The sequence below is a fragment of the Leopardus geoffroyi genome, chromosome A2, assembly GCF_018350155.1.
Source record: "Leopardus geoffroyi isolate Oge1 chromosome A2, O.geoffroyi_Oge1_pat1.0, whole genome shotgun sequence".
Lineage (NCBI taxonomy): Eukaryota > Metazoa > Chordata > Mammalia > Carnivora > Felidae > Leopardus > Leopardus geoffroyi.
In genome coordinates, this window is record NC_059331.1 from 149,778,960 (window position 1) to 149,804,965 (window position 26,006).

General features: G+C 39.7%; 1 protein-coding gene across 4 annotated transcripts in view; it reads left to right on the top strand.

The window, feature by feature from the left end:
* Positions 1-26,006, top strand: part of EXOC4 (exocyst complex component 4) — a 766,053-nt gene that overhangs the window by 345,299 nt on the left and 394,748 nt on the right. Inside the window, exon 11 of one of the 4 annotated variants that reach the window (XM_045495682.1) lies at positions 6,797-6,878. The exons of the other annotated variants lie outside the window; for them this stretch is intronic. Within the exon in view, the coding sequence (XP_045351638.1) occupies positions 6,797-6,863 (67 nt within the window). The 3' untranslated portion in view covers positions 6,864-6,878. Of the gene's footprint in view, positions 1-6,796; positions 6,879-26,006 lie in introns of those variants that run through there. 4 annotated transcript variants of the gene reach the window in all.

The window sequence follows — 26,006 nt, forward strand, 5'->3', positions numbered from 1 at the left end:
AACTCATCTTAGTACCTATTTGTTCTCAGGAATAATACTCCATGAATACTTTTTAAAAATTTTCTTTATTTCCTGTCCCTGCCCCTCTCCCTCTCTCTGTCATTGTCCCTCCCTTCCCTTCTGTGTTTATTTCAGGGAGGGGCAACTTATGGTCCACAGGAGAAATCTAGTCTGCCACCTGTTTTTTTTTTTTTTTTTCAATAAAATTTTATTGACACAGTCATGCTCATCTATTCATATATTGTCCATAGCTGCCTTGTGCTATGGTGTTGCAGAGTTGAATATTTGCAAGAGAAGCCATATGGCCTACGAAGCCTAGAATATTGACACATTGGCCCTTTACAGGAAAACATGGCAGACCCATGATCTGTCTCCCTAATTTACATTAATGATTCAGATATCCTTTGAGGATTGGCAAATCTTTGAACAAATATGACTTATCAAAACTGAAAGGCATTATAGCAGTTGCATATATGGTTTTATATATTAGAGGACAGCTTGATGCTAACTGGAATAAAATCTGTTGCTCCGTTTATTGTGGTACTGTGATTATAAGAAAATAAAAATCTGTGATACTTCCATTTAAAAAACTTCAAAGCCCTAAATACCTTTAAAAAGAAACTTTTTTGGAAGAAGGGAAAAGGGGGTTATTATTCAGCGGCTCTAAAATTTTGGTTTTGCACAATGAAAAATGTCTAGAGAACTGTTGGATAACAATGTGCATAGAGTTAACACTACTATACTGTATACCTAAAAAAAATTAAGATGGTGAATTAAATGGTAAGCATTGTTGACTTCAATAAAAAAAGGGTACTCTTTGGGGCACCTAAGTGGCTCAGTAGGTTAAGTGTCCGACTGTTGATTTCGACTCAGGTCATGATCTCACAGTTCGTAGGATCGAGCCCCATGTGGGGCTCTGTACTGACAGCACAGAGCCTGCTTGGGATTCTCTCTCTCTCCTTCTCTCTCTGCCCCTCTCAACCCCTCGTGCAGGTCCTCTCTCTCTCTCTCTCTCAAAATAAATTTTTTTTTTTAAAAAGGGTACTCTTTGGACACAGATATCTGATGTAATATTAAGTGTATGTTTTCTCTGTGATGAGCCAGTATTTATTTTTGCTTTGTTCATATAATGGACCAGAAACTCTTGAGTTCATTAGAGGTTAGGTCCTCAGATCATCCCATTCACTTTCTTATGTAACTAATATAATATTTGAGGCATTTGAAATAACAGGTAAGCAGATGCTACTAAATTGTCCAGATAGAATATTGAATGTACTTTTCTAAAACATGAGCAGTTTACTACTGGAATTACCCTACCTTTTCATTAACCAAGACTTACTAAATTGCAATCATTGGAACGAGTTCGATTCAGATCTCTTATTTAAGCAATGAGTTTTAAAAATTATGCTGAAATACTTTACTCAAAATTAGTTTTAAATGCAGAAACACAAATATGTAAATTAAACAATAAAGACATCCTTCCATGCAGTAACAAAGAAGTTTTTTTTAACGTTTATTCATTTTTTGATAGAGAGAGAGAGAGAGAGAGGGAGGGAGGGAGGAGCAGAGAGAGGGGGAGATACAGAATCCGAAGCCGGATCCAGGCTCTGAGGTGTCAGCACAGAGCCCGACACGGGGCTTGAACCCATGAACCGTGAGATCATGACCCGAGCCGAAGTCGGCTCAGTCAGCTGACTGAGCCACCCAGGCACCCCGATTTTTTTTTAAGTAGGCTTCATGCCCAGTGTGAAGTCCGATTCGGGGCTCGGACTCACAACCCTGAGATAAGACCTGAGATGACACCAAGGGTTGCACCCTTAACTGACTGAGCCACCCAGGCACCCCAAAGAAGAGATTTTTAAAGAAGCATTATTAATCTTTCGAAAAACCTGTTTCAGCAAACATTCACAACAAGTAAATCGTGTAATTTAAGAATCACGGAATTAAGAGAATTAAGACTATTCCTCTATAAATCAAGTTGATTTTCTATATGTAAACATATGAATTGGAACATATGGAATTTCTGGATTAAGTGACAGTGCTCATATTTACTTCACCTGACTTTGGTACTTAGTTTAATACTCATTTTCTTCTTCAATTAAATTGATTTCTAACTAGTTAGAGCTGCTAATTGTTAGGAAAATGGGAAAATACCTTAATCATTATAGGCATCTTCTAACCTAGATGTAGCGCCATAATTTACTGGTAAGTTGTGCCATTGCATGGATAAATGAAATCCTTATGCTTATATTTGTTCCAAAGCATAGAGGAAGATCTTTGGAAGTTTTTTAGCTATATTGTCAATAACCACTTTTCGAGAGATTTTTTTTTCCCCCTAAGGTTGTTTGTTTTTTTTTTCCCCTTTGTTAAGGTGAAGTTAGAATGGGGGGGAAAAAGTTATCCTTATTTCACACTTAATAAATTGCATTTTTGCAAAAATACTCATAGAGTTTAATGTATTACAGTTCTTGACTATTATTTTTTAGCATTTATCCTGCTTTACAAGAGAGGTTTTAAGGCTTGGTAGTGCTCGTACTGGTTTTACACACTTGATTGGTCTCTATTTTTATTCAGTATTTTATTATTGATTAGAATTGGAGAAATGTTTGTTGCATGCCATGGTTTATAGTCATTCTCTGTGTAACTCTTAATGGAAGCCACAAGAATCTTATGTGGTCTGCAAGGTGAGTGAATTCCTTTCTAAGCAGGTGATCATTATGGATTTTGAATTAGCCTTTGGCTCAAATGGAAACCTTGCTTCTCAAACCCATATAGAGTCTCAGCTGAAACTTCATAATGGGCTTAAGGGACTTCAAATCATTAAGATCTTACAGTTTTGTTTTGTTTTGTTTTTATTTTCGTTTTTACACTTACAGATTTGGCAGTTATTAGATTTATTATTTCTTCTAAAGTTTGGAAGTTTAGTTTTGTTATTGAGAGGAAAGTGCACCTTATCATACCAGTGCATTTCATTTTTACTCAGTGTTTAAATTTTTCATTTCTCCTCTGGCCACTCAGTCATTCATGATCAACAAATGTGTATTGAGCACTTATGATACATGTTTTCCCTTCTGTAAGTTAGGTGAGGATTCTTTAGAAATAGTCACTTTTTGGGGCGCCTGGGTGGCGCAGTCGGTTAAGCGTCCGACTTCAGCCAGGTCACGATCTTGCGGTCTGTGAGTTCGAGCCCCGCGTCGGGCTCTGGGCCGATGGCTCAGAGCCTGGAGCCTGTTTCCGATTCTGTGTCTCCCTCTCTCTCTGCCCCTCCCCCGTTCATGCTCTGTCTCTCTCTGTCCCAAAAATAAATAAACGTTGAAAAAAAAAATTTAGAAATAGTCACTCTTATTTCTATGGGATTATTTCAACAAAATACGTATACATATATTTTCCATCCTCTAGAATGCCCCCTGTTGTGTTTCCATGCAAGCTCAAAGTGAATGTGATTTTGCACATTCTTATTTACAAGACAAGATAAACTATGGGAGAGGTAGCCTGGAAGAATGGAAAGAGGGGAGAAAAACACAGGGTAAGAAATTTAAAGTGAAAGCCTCAACAAATTAGGTGCAGATCCAGGTTCCTTCTGTTCGGTTTTACTCACTGATTATTTATTGGACTCTGATTCTGTGCCAGGTCCCAGGGACACACAAAAAATAACACGAAATTCTTGCCTAAAAGGTACTCACTCAGTAGCTGCCTTGGTGGCAAAAACCGAGAAGCCCAAAAAGGCCAATCATTGGCGCGGACGGAGATGATCTCTTACACCCGACGTGCAAATGGGCACAGCCTTTCCTGAAGCCAACTGGGCAGTAGTGAGCAGTCACATCCCTTCCACCCAGTACTGCACCGCCTCGACTCCCTTGTGTGCTTCTGCTCCCTTGCAGCGACTTGTTCTTTTCCCATCCTCATTCCCCAAACTCTTCTCCTAATGGATCATAATCATCTTTACTTATAACTGGCATCCTGTTCAGAAAGTGAGTTCAGAAGGAACTTATCACAAGTTGGCTTTTATCACCCATTTCAACACTGCCATTGTTTTCTTACACTCTCTCTTTCCGTGAACGGAGATAGTGTTCTTTGGAAGCCAGAAACCATTTTAAGTGTGTAGGGCTTTCCTTTTCCTTTGCTACTTTCCCCCTGTGTCTAGCAATACTCGTATTCTGTCTTCCTGAACTTTGCATGTGGCTAGTCTACCCTTCATTTATTAAAAATGTTCTTTTCATGGGGCGCCTGGGTGGCTCAGTCGGTTAAGTGTCTGCCTTCAGCTCAGGTCATGATCTCACAGTTCATGAGTTTGAGCCCTGCATCGGGCTCTGTGTTGACAGGTCAGAGCCTGGAGCCTGTTTCGGATTCTGTGTCTCCCTCTCTCTGCCCCTCCCCTGCTCGCTCTCTCTCTCTCTCTCAGGAATAAATAAACATTAAAAAAATATTCTTTTCGTAATTTTCATTTAATTGCCAATGTATTCTCTGTAGCACAGAAGTTTTCTTCATTGAGAACTCCGAACCATCCTATTCGAGAACACCGCACAGTGGATTCCCATGATGCTTATTCCCATTATGCATTATGTTTTCTGTTTTCTTAGCAGTCATTTTTCCTGTCCTCCCATGACATCATTGTACAAGGTCCCGGATCTGGCAACCTTGCTAGTGTATTTTTGCACTTTTCTCCTAAGTACTGCCATTTCTTCACTAGGAAATGTCATAGGGTGTTGGAGACAAATATGCCGACTTCCAGTTTATTCACTCTGCGTTTACTCTGCTGCCTCCTTGACTTGCGTATTTAATGATTTTCCTTACTATTTTCTCATTCCGGTTAAGAAATCAGAAAATTGCCACAGAGAATGAAGTTTTAGAAAGATGAGGTATCTAGTATTATCTTGCTTGCTTTACCCGTAGCCTGGCAAGACACTGTGTGCAACTAAACCCTTAATGGAAGTTTTTGATGGCAAGGATTCATCTCATCAAGTTTGCTACCTCTGGGTCTCACTGAACAAAACATACTGAAGTGAAGAGGTTCTTATACTTAGGTAGATTCTGACATAATTTCACCAAAATAGAGACCCTGAATATGATAGGACTAATACCTTCCCCCACCCTCCCTTCCCCACTGACATATTTGCTTTTTTTAGTTTTCTCTGGAAATAGTCATGAGGAATGGATGTATTCGCTCTAGTAAATGGATTTTATTTTCTAGGCTTTGAATTGGGGAAACAGGAAGAAAATATGTTATTGGTGAAATCTGAGTGACGTACTTCCTTTTGTCTAGATCTGACATGCATTTGGATTTTTTTTTACAAAAATTATTTCTGACTAGTTACATCATGGTAATTATCAACTGTGAGCTGAGTATAAAAAACTTTGCCAACAAAGTGCATTTTATTGAGGTATCAATCACAGTTTGACAAAGTAAGACTTTTTAGTTATAATTAATACATAATGTAGGCATTTCTGGAAATTTGAAATTACCTTGTGGTTGCTATTTGTGAGATTTTGCAGGGAAGGAAGGAGAAATTATTTCTCCCTTTGTTTTTTCATTTATCACTATTCTTTATTCTCTAAAAGCTCCCAGAGAACATATCGTTCCTTTGATTGCTAGTATACTTCCTTCATATAGCAAAAAATGAGTGACAACAAAAATTATTCCTTTAAAAGTCTAAATGCTTGCAGCATCTAACTAAATTAGATGGGGCGCCTGGGTGGCTCAGTCAGTTAAGCATCTGACATCAGCTCAGGTCATGATCTCACAGTTTGTAAGTTCTAGCCCCTTGTAGGGCTCTGTGCTGACAGCTCAGAGCCTGGAGCCTGCTTTAGATTCTGGGTCTCCCTCTCTCTGCCCCTCCCCTGCTGGCTCTCTCTCTCTCCCTCTCTCTCTCTCTGTCTCTCTCGGTCTCTTTTCTCTCAAAAATAAGTAAACATTAAAAAAAAAAAAACCACCGCAAGCTTTATTAGTCTCTCATTTATTTATTTATTGCGTGCATTTGTTATTGCATACATTCTGAGCCATTGAGGCAAATTGGTGGGAAGTGTTGCTAATGGAAATGAAGTTACCAGGATGCGTGGGTGGCTCACTCTGTTAAGCATCTGACTTTGGTCAGGTCGTGATCTCGTGGTTCATGAGTTCCACAGTGTGGAGCCTGCCTGGAATTCTCTCTCTCTCTCTCTCTCTCCCTCTCCCTCTCCCTCTCCCTCTCCCTCTCCCTCCCCCTCTCTCTCCCCCTCTCCCTCCCTCCCTCTCTCCCTCTCTCCCTCTCCCTCTCCCTGCCCCTCCCCTACTCTCCCTGTCCCTCTCCCTCTCTCTCCCCCTCTCCCTCTCTCCCTCCCTCCCTCTCTCCCTCTCTCCCTCTCTCCCTCTCCCTGCCCCTCCCCTACTCACTCTTTGCTCACTCTCTCTCTCAAAATAAATAAGTAAACTTAAAAAAAAAGACGAAGTTATATATTCGAGTCTGTTGCACTCAACCTTCTCACTACTGGAGGTTTTCGCTTTCAAAGGTGGACTCATCGAAGAGAAGTAGTGGGATTTAATGTAGCTCATCACTGCTTGAGAAAGAAAAGTTCTCGGACTTTAGAGCTAGGACAGGGCAGGAATAAGGACACCTGAGTCCAAGGAAGCCTTCTCATTGTACCCTGATGTGACCTCTTCCTCTTCTCATAAGGACTCCAGCCCTACTGGATTATGGTCCCACTCTTATGGCCTCATTTAACCTTAATTCTCTGTTGTGGAAAATGTACACTACATTTTGCAATGAGAACAAACTCAGGAAATTAATTTATTAAATGATGTATTTAATCATTCTTTCAGCACTGGAGCCATTGTTTCGACGGAAAGGAGTTTTCTGTATCGCCCAATGGAGCGGACAGATCACTGAATGTGGGCTGGGGGTGGGTAGGAGTGACCACATTTTAATATTTTATGTTGGCCAAATTCCTGTGTGTCGGGGCGCCTGGGTGGCGCAGTCGGTTGAGCGTCTGACTTCAGCCAGGTCACGATCTCGCGGTCCGTGAGTTCCAGCCCCGCGTCGGGCTCTGGGCTGATGGCTCAGAGCCTGGAGCCTGTTTCCGATTCTGTGTCTCCCTCTCTCTCTGCCCCTCCCCTGTTCATGCTCTGTCTCTCTCTGTCCCAAAAATAAATAAACGTTGGAAAAAAAAAATTAAAAAAAAAAAATTCCTGTGTGTCTTAGTTTTCCGTGTCTATAAAATAAAGGAGTTGATTGGTCTGGATTTTGCTTTCTACCTTTCAAAAGTTTGTGCTTTTGTGACTGGGACATGCTTTTATAATATTTAAGGACTCCAAAGGCCTGACATTTTAAAAGTTAAAAATCCAAATGACAATGTGTTTCTTTTTGCTTATTTGCTTCAACTAGCTTTTGAAAGACATTTGGCTGTTTAGGGTAATGACCACTTTGCATATATGAAGTATGTTTCTTATGAGACAGTTGAAGAACAGATGTTTGCAGTTGGGGTGACTTGGCAGAGGTAAGAGGCTGGAGACAGAGTGGATGATGATGGTATTTGAGTTGCAGAAATGTCACCGATGCTTCCTCTGTTGAACACAGCTCGAATATTGAATATCCGGGCCGTGAGCATTTTTCACTATTTATTATCAGCCACACTTCATTAAAACCAGACAGCAATTAAAGGCTCTCTGGGTAGAACAAAAGATGAAATATTCATTGGTCAGTAAGGAGCAGGTTGGCATTTAGATTAGTTAGGGGGATGAAACTTCTTGGCAGCTTGAGCTTTGGTGGTGGTCAGAATTTCTGTGGTTGGCTGTGTGCCATTCTTGAGGGCACACAGCAGTAGGAACAAGTAATCGTAATCATAATATCTAATCATATTTGTCTCCGATTACAGAGAACAGTAACTTCGAAAAGTTAATCTCGTCATATGTAGCAACAGCCAGTTAGCAGCAGCTTGGGTAGGGGCAGTCAGGGCTGTGAAATTGCTTTGAGACGCCTGTGATTGTTAACGCAGGGCTTGAAGTCGGGAGGTCAGGAAGTGGTTGAAACCAAAGCTCGGACAGTGAAAGGCACCGAAATTGATGATGCCATTAATGCAGCAGGTCAGGTTTCTCAACATGATATTCCAAAGTAAATGGCATTTGTGATTAACACTTGCATTTTGTATTTTTTTTTTTTTGTTTTATTAATTACGGTACTTATCGCGTCGACAATGCTGGTAGATCAAAGGCATAAAAAATTCCTTGTGATAATTAAGCATAATAAAAATCCATTCGCTCATCCATTTAATAAAATTTATTGAGCGCTTACTTGGTGCAACTCCTCTCCATCTAGCAAGTAATGAGTCTCTACCCTTGTGGAATTTAGTCCAGTGGAAAAGTCAGACAATAAAACAGTAAACTAACACACATGGGAAACAGTATCAGGTAGTGATAGTTTTAGGAAGAACAATAGATCAAAGTTAGGAATTTGAAAAGTGACCGCTGGAGGTGAGGGCACTGTTACAGGTAGGGTGGAGTAGGAAGGCCTTTCTGGGAAGATGACATTTGGTTGGACTGTGGAAAATGAAGAGACGGAGGAAGCTGTGTGAATATCTGGGGCAGAGTGACCTGGGCAGAGGAGATGGTGCGTGAAAAGGAAAAAGACGCGACGGTCGGGGAACAGTGAACAGATGAACGTGAAGAGGGGTGTGTGTTGCTGGCGGGCGTGTGGGGGAAGATAAGTACACAGGATGGTCAAGGTAGAAACTTCTCTCTTTTGTCTAAACAACAAGGAAGGCGTCATGTTAGATTTTTTAGAAGCTTTTGGGACTAGATCTGAAACTTCCAGAAGTTCTGAAGGTTTAGAGAAAGCCCCACACAGTGACTGTCAGCGAATACTCTCCTAACTCCTCATCTTACTGGATTTGGGGCACTCAGGAAGGCTTGTTTTCAGGAGTGAAGTCATCAGCACGACTCTGTTTGGTATGGTGAAAATCTCTGTCCCTGCTGACAGTTGTGTCTCCTGAGACGGAAAATAAGTCTTTTGTACGTAGCCCACTTTGATGATATTATCCAAAGATACTGAGCCATTGTTAGTATGCCATCAGCTTATCAACATGTTATTAAGGATTTATTCCGTGTGACATTCCAGATATCTGGGAGTTTTTAAAGAACAGCTGTGGCCGAACTCGAGGCCGTTTCCTCGTAAAGGGGTAGTATGCTTTGGTGGGCTGCTTTGTAGAGGGCCTGTGGGGTTATCGAAACAAACTTTGCCAACAAATCTAATCTTTTTTTTAATAGAAAATAATTCTGGGTGATCATAAACTACTTACGAATCTTACATATATTAGTTTAAACCTGGCCTAGCACGGAAGATCTTTTCAACTTTTTGGCACTAACTCTTGCTGATTAGTGACTGAATCTGGTTCATTCATTTTAGGCCATTTTAGACCATTTTAGGTCTACCGAACTCCAAATCTGCATTCCTGTAACAGTCTCGATTTCTGCTTTTTGTGGTCTTTGTTTTCCTCACCTCCTTTCCTAACATTACTTCCACCATTCAGGAAGGAAAGTGGTTCAAATGCACCTTTTACATGAACGGGGTGCACAATAAATATTTGTTGGAAGAATTAATGTGTCGCCTGTAAGGGTGCTTAGCAAATGTCTGTTGATTTGAATGTTTTTTCGTCAGTTAACAATAAAAATATAAAGGAAAATTATATTTTTCTTTAGTGATGTTACTGAAATAGATCAATCTTTCATACCTAGAAGTGGTAGAATAGTGTGTGTGTGTGTGTGTGTGTGTGTGTGTGTGTTGCCTCTGTTATAATAAGAAAGTGTCTGTTACAGGAAATACACAAATATAAAGGTGAACTTAGAAATTTCCTTTTTTTTTTAAACATTGATCCTAACATACTACTCTTGTAACTTAGCTTCGTAGTTTGTTTCTTACAGTGATTTATCAGAAACCTAGATACTTTGTCCTTTCACTCTTTTTTCTCTTATTACTACGTCAAAAGCTTATGGTCGTACGAAGTGCTTTTGCCTTATCATTCTTTCATGAATTGTAGAAGCTCCTTCCAAGATTATAAAACCGTTTCTTATAGGAGAAGCCTTGCTTTAAAAGCTTTTTTATTTAGCCTCTTCTGTTTCTGCTAGTTTTTTTTTCTTCCCACTTTTATTTAAAAAGTGTGCCATAGTCCCTAGATCATTTTTTTTGATTATATATGTAGTGTGTGTGAGTGAGTGAGTGAGTGAGTGTGTGTGTGTGTGTGTTATGTGTGGTTTGTTTTGAAAGAGGGAGCTAGGCTTGATTATTTGGAGTAAGCATGAATGTCACAAGCTGAAATAATTCTTTAGTCTTTCATTTCCCAATGTTTTTATCTTTGAGAAATGCACAAAAGTAGGGTACCCGTGTCAGTTTGATGTGTGTGTTGGTATTTGGCAGAATATTATTCTGAGTGTTCACAGGTATGTGATATTTTTATACGGATACATGTTTGTTCTTAATGAGCTAAAGCTTATATAGACATTTTGAAAGATGCTAGTGATTAGACAGTCTAGCAAATAACATTGTAGATCATACATTATTCATGCATGGTAGGAAATGTGGCTACCCTATTGCATTTTTATGAAACATACCTTTTTTTTCCCCTTGTCCTCAGAATTATGAAAAATACTGCTATGTTTTCAGACGGTCTGACCTGTGAAGGGCTGTGAAACACTGTCGTGGTACATTTAGATTTCAAACCCCCCCGCTGAGAAACTGCTTTTGAATTTACGTGATAAACGTTAAGTGTTTTTAATCCTCAAATTAACTTTCAGAGGTTCAACTGTAGTTTTCTTCCACTTTTGTGTTTCCAAACCGTGTTGTGTGATACATGGCTGCTCACGGATTGCGACTAACTGGCAATTTTATGTTACTGACCGCGGTGGAGAGACGATCAAGGCGCCAAGCCAAATAGCAATGCACATTAGAGCGATGACGTTAGGAGAAGTCAGGCATGCCTGTCTGGTTAGGAGGAGAGTACACGCCGTTCCTCGTGAGAAAGAACTGGCAATGTTTGTGAAAGCCAGAAGAAAACCAGAACGTTTGATGCCTGTTCTCAAATATGTAAATGTGTGTCACTTAAAAGGGAGAGAGTAGTTTGGGTTTTTGTCGCTTCACACATCAGGGTTAGGACCAGTTAGTTGGTTGGATGTTAAAGGGGTTGTACTCCCCACAACAAGAACTTTCTAGTGAATTCGGCAAAAATGGGAAAGCTTTGCTTGGAAGACAAGACCCTTCCTGGAGATGTGGCTAACTATGTGCTCGGCTGTCAGGTCTGCGTTCTGTAGATCTGGGGTTTCTGATCCACTGTGAAGCTTCTGAGCTCCACCTCGATCGGTTTCTTCCAGTGTCACTCATCTGGGTTACTTTTTTATATTGCAGTTTAATGCTGATGATTGTCGTTGGCTAGGCCAAGGAGTTATTGTAGACTTCTACATCATTTCATCACCTTTGTTCTTTCTGACACAGGGTAGGAAAGAGATTCACATGACGGCTGTTTGCAGAGCAGTGGTTATAGAGTCTCCACCCTTCCTCTTTTTTGCTTTTTATTTCTCTTCTCTTTTTTGTATTTTGCTGATTTTTTTTTTTTTTTTCCTGTGCCAGTAATGGTTCGTGTGAGTATAAGTTGACTCTTAGTGATGTTTAAGGCAAAAAGAAAGCTGGGTCTCCTCTGCAGTCAGCTAACATGGGACTAAAACTTAATAAATAAATAATCATAATAGGGGTGCCCGGGTGGCTCAGTTGAGTGGACGTCCAACTTTGGCTCAGGTCGTGGTCTCATGGTTCGTGAGTCAGGCCCTACATCGGGCTCTGTGCTCACAGCTCAGAGCCTGGACCCTGCTTCAGATTCTGTCTCCCTCTCTCTGCCCCTCCCCTGCTTGTACTCTGTCTCTCTCTCTCTTATTTTTCTAAATAATAAATGAATAATAAAATAACATTATAAGTAATGAACCTAAACTCATGCCTGCTGTTGATTTTGACCTGGATAGGCTCATGGTACAGTGTTTTCTACTAATTAAATTTTATAATTATCACTTAATGTTATTGGAAGCTTACATATAAAAGACAGCAGAGAAAAATTGTTTTTTCTTTGTAAAATATTTACGTAATTTGTGTGCTGCTTTTTACATATTCTGAACATGTATTTGTCCTGGGCTGTAGCAGCCAAAACATGCCCATTCAGCATTCATTGAAATATGTTTATATCCAGCCACAGGCCTATTTACATCTGATTTTGAAACCTAAATTGATAATGTAATTTGGTATCAAAATAATGTAGGAATGCCTACAGGAAAATCACAGTCTCCTATATATAACTTCTATTCCTTTGGGGGTGTGGGCTCTACATTGCTTCTCTGTGTGATTTAGCAAATTATTTTGCTGTTCTCCTTGCCCCTCAGAAGACTCTCTCTCCTGTCTGTCTGTCTGTCTCTCTCTCATACACACACACACACACACACACACACACACACACACACACTCCTGTTCATTTTGTTCTCTTATTTCTGTTTTGTTTACTTAGTTTCCAGGGCTTATGTATAACACCCAAGGCTCTTCCTGGTCATTTTTAACTTTTTTACTTTTAGTGATTGTAATTTGAACATTTAATCATTAATATTGCCTCCTGTGTGTGTTTTTTTTTTAATCTGTAGTACTGCAAGTGAAATATTTTCCATTTCACGGGCAAGAAACCCTTTTTATCTTCTTTTTGTAGTTAAAAACAAACAAGAAGAAACTTCAAACCGAGCAACAGTATTTTCTTGAAACTTTGTTATTTCGTAAGTGAGCAAAGCAAGGTTTTTGATTTCAAGCAAAAGAGGCAAGAACAGCCAGATAAAAAGAATAGAGGTGAAAAGGTCATAAGAGAAGATTTAGTTTTTAATGACCTTAATTTCATTTTTTGGTGAGAGCGGTGGTTTTGAACTTGGAAATGCTGGATCTTTTTGTTTTGCAGTTGGGATAGATCCTGGAGTTCTTGATGTCCTCAAGTTGTTTTTGGCATTTGTGGAAGAATAGTAATCGTTTGGTGGTTACTATTTCTAAATTCAGTGAGCACTCTCTAAAGCCTATTCCTGTAAGCTACCACATCATGAGTAGGTGAGAAAGTATTTGATACACAGCAAGAAGAAAAAAGTGTAATGCCAGCAAGTTTCTAAGCTATCACTCTTGAGTGAAAGAATATGGAAGCATCTTAATTGGATTCTGGGAATTCAGAATCTATAAATATTTTAAAAGCTATTCTATTTTTCATTTTTATTGATGATACATATGCATCAACACGTACAAATCTTTACGTATGTATTTGTGTATATATTCATATACTTATATGAATGTTTACATTTGTACACGCGAGTATATCCGTGACCCAGATCAAAATAAAGAACACTGATACAGCTCATTATCAGTGCCCCAGAAGACCTTCTCGTATTGACTGTCAACCCCCTTCCGGAAGAGGTGACCATCACTGCCATTATATGTAGATAGGTTTTGCCTGTGCTTGAACTTCATATGCATGAAACCATACAATATGTCCTCTTCGGTGTCTGGTGGCTCTTATGCAACATGATGCCTGTATTAGTCGCCCACACTATGGTTGTAACAGCAGTAACTGGTTCTTTCATGTTGGCCATTGTATCAGTGTACCGCTGAAATCCGCAGATATAAAAACACAATATTCAAGCATTATTTTGGAATAAATGAGAACTTATTAGGATCTTATGGTCCGAAATACTGCTTATAACCTAAACTTCTTCAAAATAGCTTTTCAAGAAATCTTTGATTTCCTATCCTGTGGGGCCAAGGGGTCCCTCAGGCAAGTAAGAGATCGTGGGGGGCTCTCCTCTGGTCTAGCCAGGCAGTGAGCCAGGATGCCCAGAGTCCGATTATCTAGATGATGAATATAGACTGTCCTACAGCCTTGGAAGTAAAAGCCAGGGAAGCTAAAATGAACCAACTGTGTATTTCCTGGACTTTGAGATGTACGAATCAAGGCAAAAATAACCGGCAACTAAAATAGGTTGCCAGTTTTGTTAAGCAGAATGAATATAGAACAACAAAAAAAGCAAAAATGATATTGCCTTGAAATTGAGAATGATTCTTTTCGAAGAAAGGTAATTGGCAACTGAAATCAACATTCTTAAGCAGATAGCAATATGTAGGCTAGTGTTTGGAAACAACAAATTCAGCCAGGAGGGAGGGGAGGGGTGTGACCTGAAGGATTAACCAAGAGCCAGTGGGATACGGGAATATCCGAAGAAACAGTGAGCAGGCATGGGCTAGACTGGAGGCAGTAACAGGATTGTAGTGCGTTGGTACTGGCTGTAAATCGTGTGGTTCTGGACCGTAGTAGGAAAGGAGTAAAAATGTTTTGAGTAAATGAGCAAATGAATTATAGGTGGGTGGGCCAGTTTTAAAAGCACAAGATAAACTTGATGGGCATTAAATATTCTTTCAGTAGGTCTTTAGAATCTTGCATCTTAATTCTTGCAAATTAAAGCATTCGTATTTTTAACTATACTATCTTGAACCTATTGTTAATTATATTTACTGCCTTCCCTTCAGCTGCTTGGTTATAAAGTATAATGTATTCTGTGCAGTCACACGTGTTATAGCCGCTTTGTTTTCTGGAGTTTCCTGTGTCTGCAGCCTCTCCTGTCGTCAGGGATGCCAATGCCAGCCCTGCCCAGGGTGCTCAAGGTGCTGCCAGCAACGCCGTCGATGCCTTGTTTGCGTATTTTCCTTATTTTTGCTCTCTTTGCAAAAATCTATGTGAGATATGGTAGAAAAAAATTAAATATAAGAGCGGAAATAAGAAAAGCAAAGAAAGTTGTATAAGAAGAGACCACTCTATCCTTTCTTGAAAACGAAATTATAAATGCTGAGCAGGTTGGATAAAGGTGCATCCATGCTTGGAAATGCAACTGAGTGAATCTATAGTTTTTTTCTTGTTTTGAAGCTTTCAGGAAAATTGAAATGAGGATTTCACTGAAGAGTAAAGAGGAGGCAACATCCTTCTCTGAAAGTTGGAAGTCCCTCCACTTTGTACGCCTAATTCATTACATTTCCTTTTTTTACGTGTTTTTGATTGACGTTGACTTTTCAAGATGCAACTCCTACATTCAGTAGGAGTTGAGTGTACTGTAAAAAACCGAACTTGGTTGGGGGCACCTGGGTGGCTCAGATGGTTAAGCGTCCGACTCTTGCTTTCAGCTCAGGTCACGATCTCACATTTCCCCATGTTGAGCTCCACATGGACAGTGTGGAGCCTGCTTAGGATTTTCTCTCTCTCCCTGTCTCTCAGAATAGATAAAAAAAAAAAAAAAAAAAAAAAAAAAAAAAAAAAACCCTGAATTTGGAAATTTCTTCATTTTAGTCATGTTTTTCTGTTCATTATTTTTCACCCATTTATCCATTTTTTTTTCAACAAATATTTGAGTGCTTGCCATGTGCCAGACACTGTCCCTGTCCTTGCCTTTAGAGAGCTTTGGTTCCTAATTAGGTATTGTGGTATTTGAGAACAAAAAGAAGGAAAATCCACGACAAAAAAAAAAAAAATTTTTTTTTCCACGAGTGCTAAATTTCCTCAGTTTTCCTTCTGTACCCTCAGAAATTCATCTGTTGGAGAGACACATCTCACTGTGTGCCCTTTGCTTTTTCAGAGGCTGTTCCTTCTCTAGACTTAATCCCATTCCCCTCCATCCCCCCCCCCCCCCCCCCCAGGATCTTCTTTTTGTTCAACCTGGTCTCTCCTGCGTTTTCAATCTTCTCTGATCTGCTGGTCCTTCCCTGGGACCTACAAATGTGCTCAGCCACTGCCCTTTATAACATCTCTTGCCTTAAACTTTCATGGCAGTCCCCCCACCCCCACCTACCACTCAAATTCTTCTTTGCTTCCTACGAAGCTGCTGGAGTACATTCTGTGATCTTCATTTTCCCCTCCTCCCGTTCACTCTACCTTCTGCTGACCTGTCACCATCTCAAAGGTGCCAAATCTCAAGGGTATTTTTCCATCTTACCTTAGCTGGTTTTGTGAACATTCGAGGCAGCTGATCGTGCTTTTATGTCTGGACTTTCCCCTCCCTTCTCTGTTACCACTGTCTCTGGTGTCTCGTTTCACCTGAGACCATTCATTCTCAGGCTTCTTAAGGTTCTCTTCTCTCTGCCGACTCCCTCAATGCAAGTCCTCCACGGAGTCTGTCTCAGACTGTTTTCTGCTTACTCCACCATTGTCTCACCCATTCAGTAACTTTAGCTATTACTTTCAGAATATTATCTCCAAACTGGAACTGTCTCGAAAGCTCCAGGAAGCTGTTTCAGTTCTAAAACTGAACTGATAGTCTTCTTGCCTAAATCTTTCAGTCCCAGCCTTTACTCCCCTGCACATACCTCCATCCTGGAGTGCTAATCTGCGTCTGCTCCTTCCCTTCCTGTGTTCCCTCTCTTGAGAGATGATGCCACCCGCTCCCCGGTGATCCAGACCTCAAAAACCCGGGAGTCCACCTAGAAAACTTTTATCCCCCCTGCCCCTACACATCCAGAGTCACTCTCTTTACCAATTCTGCTTCATAATTATGTCTCAGATCCATTCTGTCCATCGCTGGTGCCTTTGCTTTCCATTCCCAACTTCCTAATTGGTTCCCATTACTCTAAACCTCAACTTCTCTGACCCATCTTCCACACCTCTGCCAGAATGATTGTGCTCCTTCCTCTTTGTCATTTCCTATCGTCTGCCAATGAAGGAGTCAGCGTTCCTTTTTGTAGAGTGCAGGACCTTCTCTGACCTTAGCCATGTTTTTCTTATGCTCACCTTTTATGCCCTAGTCTTTTCTTAGGTCTGTCATACTGTTACACATATTTATTTATTTCTACCATAAATCTGCCTACCCATACCAACCTTTTTCTTATCTTGTGTACAATTTATCCTTCAAGATTCAGGTCATGTATCACCTCTTTCAACTTTCACCTGGGCTTATTCCTAGTCACTCTTGCAAAATGTGAGTTGACCCCTGCCTTCTTTTTAAAATTTTAAAATTATTGTGCTCTGGGCATATTTTCATTATAGTGCTTAACACATCACCTTGAGATGACTGAAGGCAGAACACAGTTTTATATTGAAATTAATATACCCACACTCAGTGGAAATCTTAGACTAGGAATATGTAATGTCCCCCTCAGGAGAAAACAGTAACATCTGCAATTAATAGTGATGTTTTGGAAGAAGGTAGAAGACTAGAGAGAAAAAATTGGATTGTATTCAAACTTAAGATATTTGTTTGAAGTTGGAGATGAGTGTGAGGAGAGAGTATGTGTGAAGGGCAGGAATGGGATTCCTGGATAAAAGGTGTGAGAACCAGATGTACTAATGGCCTTTGTAGTGGAGATGAGAGTTTGTAGGTTAAGTCCTTAAACAATTATACAATGAAGTGAAGCTTAATATAATATTGAATCTGATGATGCAGAATCGAGGACTTTCAGAAAATCCTCAAGATCAAATACAAATGTTCTGGCAAAGAAAGCAAAAGGATAACAGGGGTGTGTGTGTTGGGGTATGGGGTAAAAGAAAGGATTAAAGACTGAAATGAATGGATCACAGGGATTGTTTAGCTAAGATCTATATTCATATATTGGGCGATCTGTCTAGAGGATATTGGTTGCATAAATTGCGTTCTATACATATAGCCTTGTCCAGCCACTGAAAATAGTAGAGTAGGTGTATTTTTTATTAACATAGGATAGGTTAAATATATTGAGTAAAGAGCTGGTTATAAAACAGAAGTATAATAGGACCACATTTTGATCAAAATATATAGATATATAGCTTTATTTATGAGTACATATGTACCTAGAAGTGAATGTGGGATTATCTTGTTATACTTTTCATAATTTTCTGAATTTATTGAAATGAGGCCATATTTATAATTATAAAGGTCTAAAGGGAGAGGCCAGCATACAATGCCATGATCTACTAGAACATAAATAATAAGATTAATACTATGATTATGCATCTACTGGAGTTATATAAATTATATAATAGCAGTAAATAGCTAACATTAAAACAGCAACTTCCAAGTCCATTGTCTTATTCGGTTAGCATAACAACCCTGAGAAACAGTTTAAAAGCTCGAACAGTCAGTTCCTTCTTCAAGGCAAGGACGTAACGGTGGCTTCTGACTCTAAATCCTGTGCTCTCTGCACAGTGTTGCATTGCAGCCCAGGCATGAAGAGAGCCCGTCCAAGGTACTTAGTGGGATGGACTGCAAGGTGATTAGAGGGTCCAGGTCACCTCCATTTTGTGGCTCCTCTCACAGTAAGGCCCTCAGATTCTTTCCAGTTAGTAAGTGGATGAGAAAAACAGGATTGTAAAACTATCCTTTAAGCCTCATTTCCTTCATTTTCCTATATATACTTGCTGTATATATATATATATATATATATATATATATATATATATATATATGTATATGTGTGTGTGTATATATATATATATGTGTGTGTGTGTGTGTGTGTATATATACTTGCTGTAGTCCATTTTGCCATCCTAAACTATTTGAAATCTTTTTTTTAAATTTTTTTTTTAATCTTTATTTTTGAGAGAGCGAGAGACAGAGTGTGAACAGGGGAGAAACAGAGAGAGAAGGAGACACAGAATCCGAAGCAGGTTCCAGGCTCTGAGCCGTCAGCCCAGAGCCCAATGCGGGGCTCGAACCCACCAACCGCGAGATCATGACCTGAACCGAAGTAGGACGCTTAACCGACTGAGCCACCCAGGCGCCCCTGAAGTTGCACAAATCTTAATGCTCTGTCCCCCCTCTCTTCCCTTGCCTGCATTTTCTCTCTACCTGATGGCCTTTTCCTCTTCCTTTACCTGGTGAATTTCTACTCCTTCCTCAGTAGGATCTTTTCTGGGGACTGTCTGACGCCTCTCTTACTCCTCTTTCCTCTGTGCCCTTGCTGACCCAACACATAATTATTCTCTATTTATTGTCATGTTTCTTCCTCATAAAGAAGATGCGAGTGGCCATTTTTTGATTGGCTTTGCATACCTGGAACGTTGCTGATATCTGGCACACACTAGGTTCTCAGTAAACGTTGGGTGGGGAAATTAATAATGTAAACTTTGCACGGAGAGCAGTGTCTTACACTTCTTACCATCGGAGCCACGGTAATGAAGGTAGACAGCTGGTTGTTCGGTGACCGCCCATACGCAAGTTTTGTGCTTCCGTGTGCCTGAGGTTCATTGCCACCTAAACACATTTGCACCTCGGCTTCCTTCTTGGGGTTGTTTTTGCTGTTCAAATCAATAAATTGCAAATATGAATTTACAAATGTGCCTTGTGGTACAATTACTTGAGAACTGATTCTTTAAAAAAAATCTTTTTTAATGTTTATTTATTTTTGAGACAGAGACAGACAGTGCGAGTGGGGGAGGGGCAGAGAGGGAGGCACAGAATCTGAAGCAGGCTCTTAGCTCTGCTCCAAGCTGTCAGCACAGAGCCCGACGTGGGACACGAACCCACAAACTGTGAGATCATGACCTGAGCCAAAGTCAGACGCTTAACCGACTGAGCCACCCAGGTGCCCCGAGGACAACTTATTTTTACCTAGGTCATTGTATAGGTGAGGGTGAAGCAGAGAGAGAATGTCGCTTCTTTGGCTCTCTTTAATGCTTAAGTTAGTGGATGGGCTGCCCGTGTCTGATTATAAATGATAGTCTGTAAACCTCCGTAAGGCAGACCGTTAATTTCCCATGACAGCACACGAAACTCCTTCTCTCCTCCCCTCCTCAAGCCCCAGAGCACACACCAGGGAAACCTCCTGTGTAAGACATTTCTTTAATGCTGCCTGTTGGAAAAGGTGCTAGAACGAGTCAGTCAGGTTTGAAGTTTGCAAACATACTTCTGCCTTACTAAACATCACAAAGCCTGTCAAGTATTTCATTCCCACAGATTTTCTCTTCTCTCTAGAAGAAACACCATTACGGATGTAAATGTTAGAGGAATTTCGTCATTGGCTTTGGCTTCTGAGGAAAGTTTTATTCATCGTTTGGATCCGGGAGAGGAAGGAAGCCTCTGCTGACATTTTGAAATCTTTCTAGCAATTTATGTGAACTGTACTACTAGGGAGTAGATACTTTTCTCTTCCAAGTATTAGTTACGTCTCATGCTCTTTTTGTCTACTTTCTCTAGAGGAAAAAAAGAATAAGCTTTTCTTTTTTTTCTTTTTTACGTTTATTTATTTTTGAGACAGAGAGAGACAGAGCATGAACAGGGGAGGGGCAGAGAGAGAGGGAGACACAGAATGTGAAACAGGCCCCAGGCTCTGAGCTGTCAGCACAGAGCCCGATGTGGGGCTTGAACCCACGGACTGCGAGATCATGACATGAGCTGAAGTCGGACGCCCAACCGACCGAGCCACCCAGGTGCCCCAATAAGCTTTTCTTAATAACCTTGATATTTCTGAAATGTTTGTTGATTTTTCCTGTTAGTTTCTTCTCAATCTGTAAGACTCTCTACCAAACCCACTCTTGGGTACATACATCCACGTATGTATTTTCCTGGGGGCTGAATGAAACATATTTATGTGTGCTCCACATATTTCAGGTATTATTTTATTTGGTGGATGATGAATAACTACTGAGAAAGAAACCAGTTGCCCTTCAAAATATAATTAGCAACCCCAGCCTAGGGACACTTTGCGTTTGGTTGTGACAAAGCCGGTGGCATGCCCTCTGCAAAGACAAGAAAGGAAAGATAGATGCATTTCTAATGCAATCAGGAAGCCCCTCTATAATTTAAATATATTAGCATATCTCAGGAAACCTGGTTATTTGAATGTCCCCAAGATAACTCAGAGTCTCTCCCAAATAAACATGATTGAATTACTTGAGGGAATGCATTAAGACAGCAGGCGTGGTCCTTAATGGATCAAGGCTGTCTATACTCATTACCATAGCAAACTCCAGCAAAACTGTCACCAACGCCACAAAGACTCAGGTTACTGATGCAGTCCTAGTGATTTGGCTTACATGCCCACATCCAGTTGGCTACCAAAAGTTTGATGTCGTGTCAACAGTGAATTTCTACAACATTAATATTGTTTCCTGCTTGTGTGTGGCAAAAGTAATGAGCATACATCTTGAGATCCTGGTGTTTTAGATTATATACATGAGCGTAAGTAATGGTTTTGAAACCGTCTGCATTCTAGGAATGCTGGGGTAATGTAAGATGGAATTACCTTAAGTGTACATTCTGGGTCTCACTTTCACAGTCTGCTTATGTATGGTGAAGGCCTCTCAGTCAATGCAAGTAAATAACAATAAAACTGAAATTACTGAGCCCTAGTGATACACCCAATTATGTTTTTAATGCTTAGCATCTATGAGCTGATTCAGTCCTCACTGCAACTCCGGTGGTAGATACTATTATTACCCTTTTTATCCCCCATTTTATAGCTAAGGAACCTACCCTGAGGCACAGAGAGTTGAAGTGGCTTGACCAAGATCACACTATTGTAAATGGAGGCCCCAGGATTCAAGCCCAGGCAGAAGGACCCCAGAGCCCTAGTTCTTACTTCCTCCTCTCCGTTCAGAACCCTGAAAATACGAGGTTTCTCAGGCCCCAGGATTCTTTAATGGAGGCTCTAATTGGGCTGTTTGAGTTAGGAATATCATTTCAGTAGGACACTCTGGAAGCAGTTCATAAACAGAATTCTCCCCCTGGATTAGAGTAAGTGTTTTTTCTGCTAGAAAATTATGATGAAAGACACAGTTTGACCAGCTCTGGGTCTCAGAGACAGATGGGACAGGTGGCAGCCCGGTCAAAATGAGAACCTCAGAGTACTTTCTCACGATGGTCTAGTCTAATCACTATGCCCTTCTCTTAGTCTTACTTCTAAAAGATAATCATCTAAAAACAGTGGGGCTGATTTAGAAGGAAACTTTATGAATTCAACTGGTTAATGTAGGCATAATTATTTGCAGGACTTAAGGACTTTGATTATGTAGTTTTACCCAAGATAGATTTTCAAATTATATTTAAGATATAATTTAATTTATGTAAAGGTAAATTTCTCTATACAGGTCAGGGATATCCCCCTTACAAGAAAGAAGTAGCACTTGAATATTTTGAATGTATCTAGAATAGAACATTGTGGTTTCCATTTTAGCTTTGGGTCTTGGTATCATGTAAAATGAAAACTTTCAAGAACTATGCTACCTGCAGGAATGTCTTCTTTTTTTTTTTAATGTTTGTTTATTTTTGAGAGAGAGAGAGAGAGAGAGCCAAAGTGGGGGAGGGGCAGAGAAAGAGGGAGACATAGAAATCCGAAGCAGGCTCCAGGCTCCAAGCTGTTAGCACAGAGCCCAATGTGGGGCTTGAACTCATGAGCCATGAGATCATGACCTGAGCCGAAGTCGAACACTTAACCGACTGAGCCCCCAGGCACCCCAGGAATGCCTTCTTTATAAACATTCTCTATTGGCGTTGTCTTCTGAAAAGCACGCATTTCCCTATATTTTGTGGTTTTACATTATCTCTTAAATGCTTCCGCCATTGTGGGCCCTTCTTTTTTTCCATGAGATATGAGAAGTATAACATTCTCAAATATTTAGTCTCTGTGGCACTTATGAATTGGCTTTCAACACATATCTGCCTACATATGTTTTTTTATTGAAAGCAGGATGATATAGTAGGGGCCATAAAAGGAGAGGAAAACAATTGCGATTTACCCAGGCCATTTGTTAGTACCATCTTGCTAAATTTTACTCTTTTGTGAAGAGGAATGGACACATCTATTTATTTATTTGGATAGTCTGAGTAAATGATTAGCAGTTTGATTCAGAAACGTTATTTTTAAAATTCACTTGTTCATTTACTGTTTGTGCCTCTCTAAAAAGAACATGAGATAGCTGATCAAATATTTTGTTTGAAGATCAGTTAAAAACTGTAGTTGTCGAGAAACCATGCCAGAAACAATTTTATGAAAGGAAAACAATGGACATGTTGAATTTTTTTTTTACCCTTTCCTCTTAATCTACCTGTGCATTTGCATCAAATGCCTTAAATATTAGGAAGAAAGAGAAATGCATTTCTTCTCTATGGTAGATTGCAATGAATCCTCAGTAGACTTTTTTTGTAGTGTGGTCTCTGCATAAGACACATAAAGGAAAGATCATTTTGAGCTTTAAAATTTAGTTTAGCATTTTCTTGAGCTTATTATTATAAAATAATGCCCCCTCCTCTTTTTAAAGTACGAGCGTTGCAAACCCTCTGCATAATTTCTTCCTAATGTTTGCAAAACCCCCTGAGATTTCTTCTGGTTCCATGGAATTCTCTCTTCTCCAGATATTGACAAAATCATTAAACAAGCCTGAAGCTTCATGATTATTTTTCCAGCAGCACTTTCGTTGCTCTTTATCATTACATTTAGTTATGTTTCATCTAGTTTTCAATATATGTGACAGGGTTCATATCCCAGCCAACTGGAATTAATTTGATAGCTAAGCATTTCATGAGCTGCCTCCATAACACACTCTGCCAGATCCTGCCATGTGTGAAGCATTACTCCTTTTTTTTTTTAAACCACTAAAGATTATATATAACTTTGACTTCTTCTGTGCTCATTTGTGTTTCTGAAGAAGGGAGGGCATGGTGTGCCTGTTCAGAGTGTTTCTCTTGGCTTTCCTCTATGTAAACCTCACTAATGCTTTCAATCACCACCTTCTGTGTCTTTCCTTTTGAGCAAGAGGAGAAAAATGGAGTTGGTTTGAATGCCATGCCTTGCTTCTCAACAGGAGAATGTACTTGGAAGCTCTGGTGTCGTTCTGAGTTCTCTCTCTTGCTCCTGTTAGTAGCTCGTGAGGGTATTGGGGGTGGTGGTGTGGTTGGTGGTAATGTTGTTGGACCTCAAGAAATAATTTTTTTTAATGTTTATTTAGTTTTGACAGAGAGAGAGAGAGAGCGAGCATAAGGTGGGGAGGGGCCAAGAGAGAGAAGGAGACACAGAATCCAAAGCAGGCTCCAGGCTCTGAGCTGTTAGCATAGAGCCCGACTCGGGGCTCGATCTCACAGACCGCGAGATCATGACCTGAACTTCAGTTGGACACTTAATCAACTGAGCCACTCAGGAGTCCCACAATAAATAATTCTTTAAGAGCTTAGTTCTTGGAAGTTATCTCAGTCAGTGACAGAATGGGAACCTATTGAATATTATATCACTATTTGGGGAAACAATTTTTTAGCTACTTATTTCAGGAATAAGAGAAAGAAAGTGTTTATATTCCTAAGGCTCTGTTATATTCCAGATATCTACCCTTTTGTAAATATCCAAAGCTGTCCAAAACAGAATTGATTAATTCTGTGAACAAGCTTAGAATGTACTCTTTTGTTTGACCATTTTTGCTTTTGTTATCAGTTTGATAATTTAAGTTTATGGCCATATATACGTTTCCTTGTTTAGAGGTTTCTCTCACATGGCATGATTAGCAATCGTGTGTGAAATGATTATGTGGAAACATTACTAGCGAATTACTGCTTGTCTAAATACTGTATGTTTTCACTTGAGAACATTGGCTCTGGAATGTATTTTTGGCACTGTGAAGGGAAAAAAAAAAAGTCTTGGTGTTAAAAGATGCAGCCAGAATTTAATTTGTGAAATGGAGCTTTAAACTCAGTTGTTCCTCCCACTGGCAGCAACTTGAGGTTGCTTATTTCCTTTCTAGAATGAAAATTGTGCCCTTTAAGGCTACTTAATCTTATTTTTAATCTTCAAATTGGTGTTTTCTTATAGAAAGAGCCAAAACTTCACACAGTCTGTGTTTGTTTCTGTGTGTTATATAGACTCTAAATTATAAATCCTAATTAGTACCACTTAAAACTAATGGAGTGGCCATTTCAAGGTCCTTTACTACAGTAATTATCACCTGGAACAGGGAAATGAATCGTATGTTAAGACTTTATACTAAGAATCATGGCTGACTTCTCATAAAGTGCGGAAGCCCAAATTGGGAGTAGTATTCGTATGATTATATCATCAATAACCTACTCTGTTGGATATTCGCTATTTGGGGGGATTAACTCTGATCTGCAAAATAATGGAGAAAAAAGAGAGAGAAAAGCCAGCAGATATAGTCTTATTTTCCTGGTTATTTTGTCCTACAATACAAAGTTCATCCTAGCTTATAAATAAAGTTTTCTTAGTATTGGGATTGGCCAGTTTCATTTCTAGAGTGGACATTTCTTATATATCCCTAAAGAAAGAGCAAAGGGGGAAGGGAGTTTCTTTACTGATTTAATTATTATGACCATAAAATGTTCTCTCCATGTGAGAAAGTACATATTGTCTCCACGTGAGAAAGAAATCGGAAGAAGTATTACACCACATTTCCTCTTTTTTCTCCCCAAAGAGGGGCCTCAGAGTTCTGTAATAAAAAGTCGCTTTCTCCTCACTCCCAGCATTTGATGTAGAAGATTGACAGCATGCATAGAGACTTAGTCTCATTAGAGTCTAGGCCAAGGAAGACATCATAGCCAAGAAGATCAAAGCTCTGAACTGAAGCAGGCACTTTTCATTCAAACTTGAATAAATCTAGAGGAAAAGGATGATCCATCTCCCAAAAATTAAAAATCAAAATCAAATGGAAAAAAAATGTCACACTTATAGTCTTTTAGCCCTACAAATTCTGTATTTATTTTGAATTGAACATTTTCAGGAAAACATCATGATTCATTAGTCTGAAAAATTATTGCATTATCATAAGAAAAGGATTGTTGACTCTAGTAGAAATAGGCTTTGGATCACTTATAGTATGAATTAGCCTCATAGCATTAAACCATAATAAGAAGATACAGATTGCTTGTTCATTGAAGAAGATGATTTTAAATATTACTCTGAGGACTTCTTTCTGATATCAGAATTGCACACAAACACCTCACTGTGTAACCCCAAAACTCTGGTAGGCAGGTAGCGCTTGGTAGATTGATTCTCATTATTAGCTTAGAGATAAACAGAAAAGCTGGTTGATTT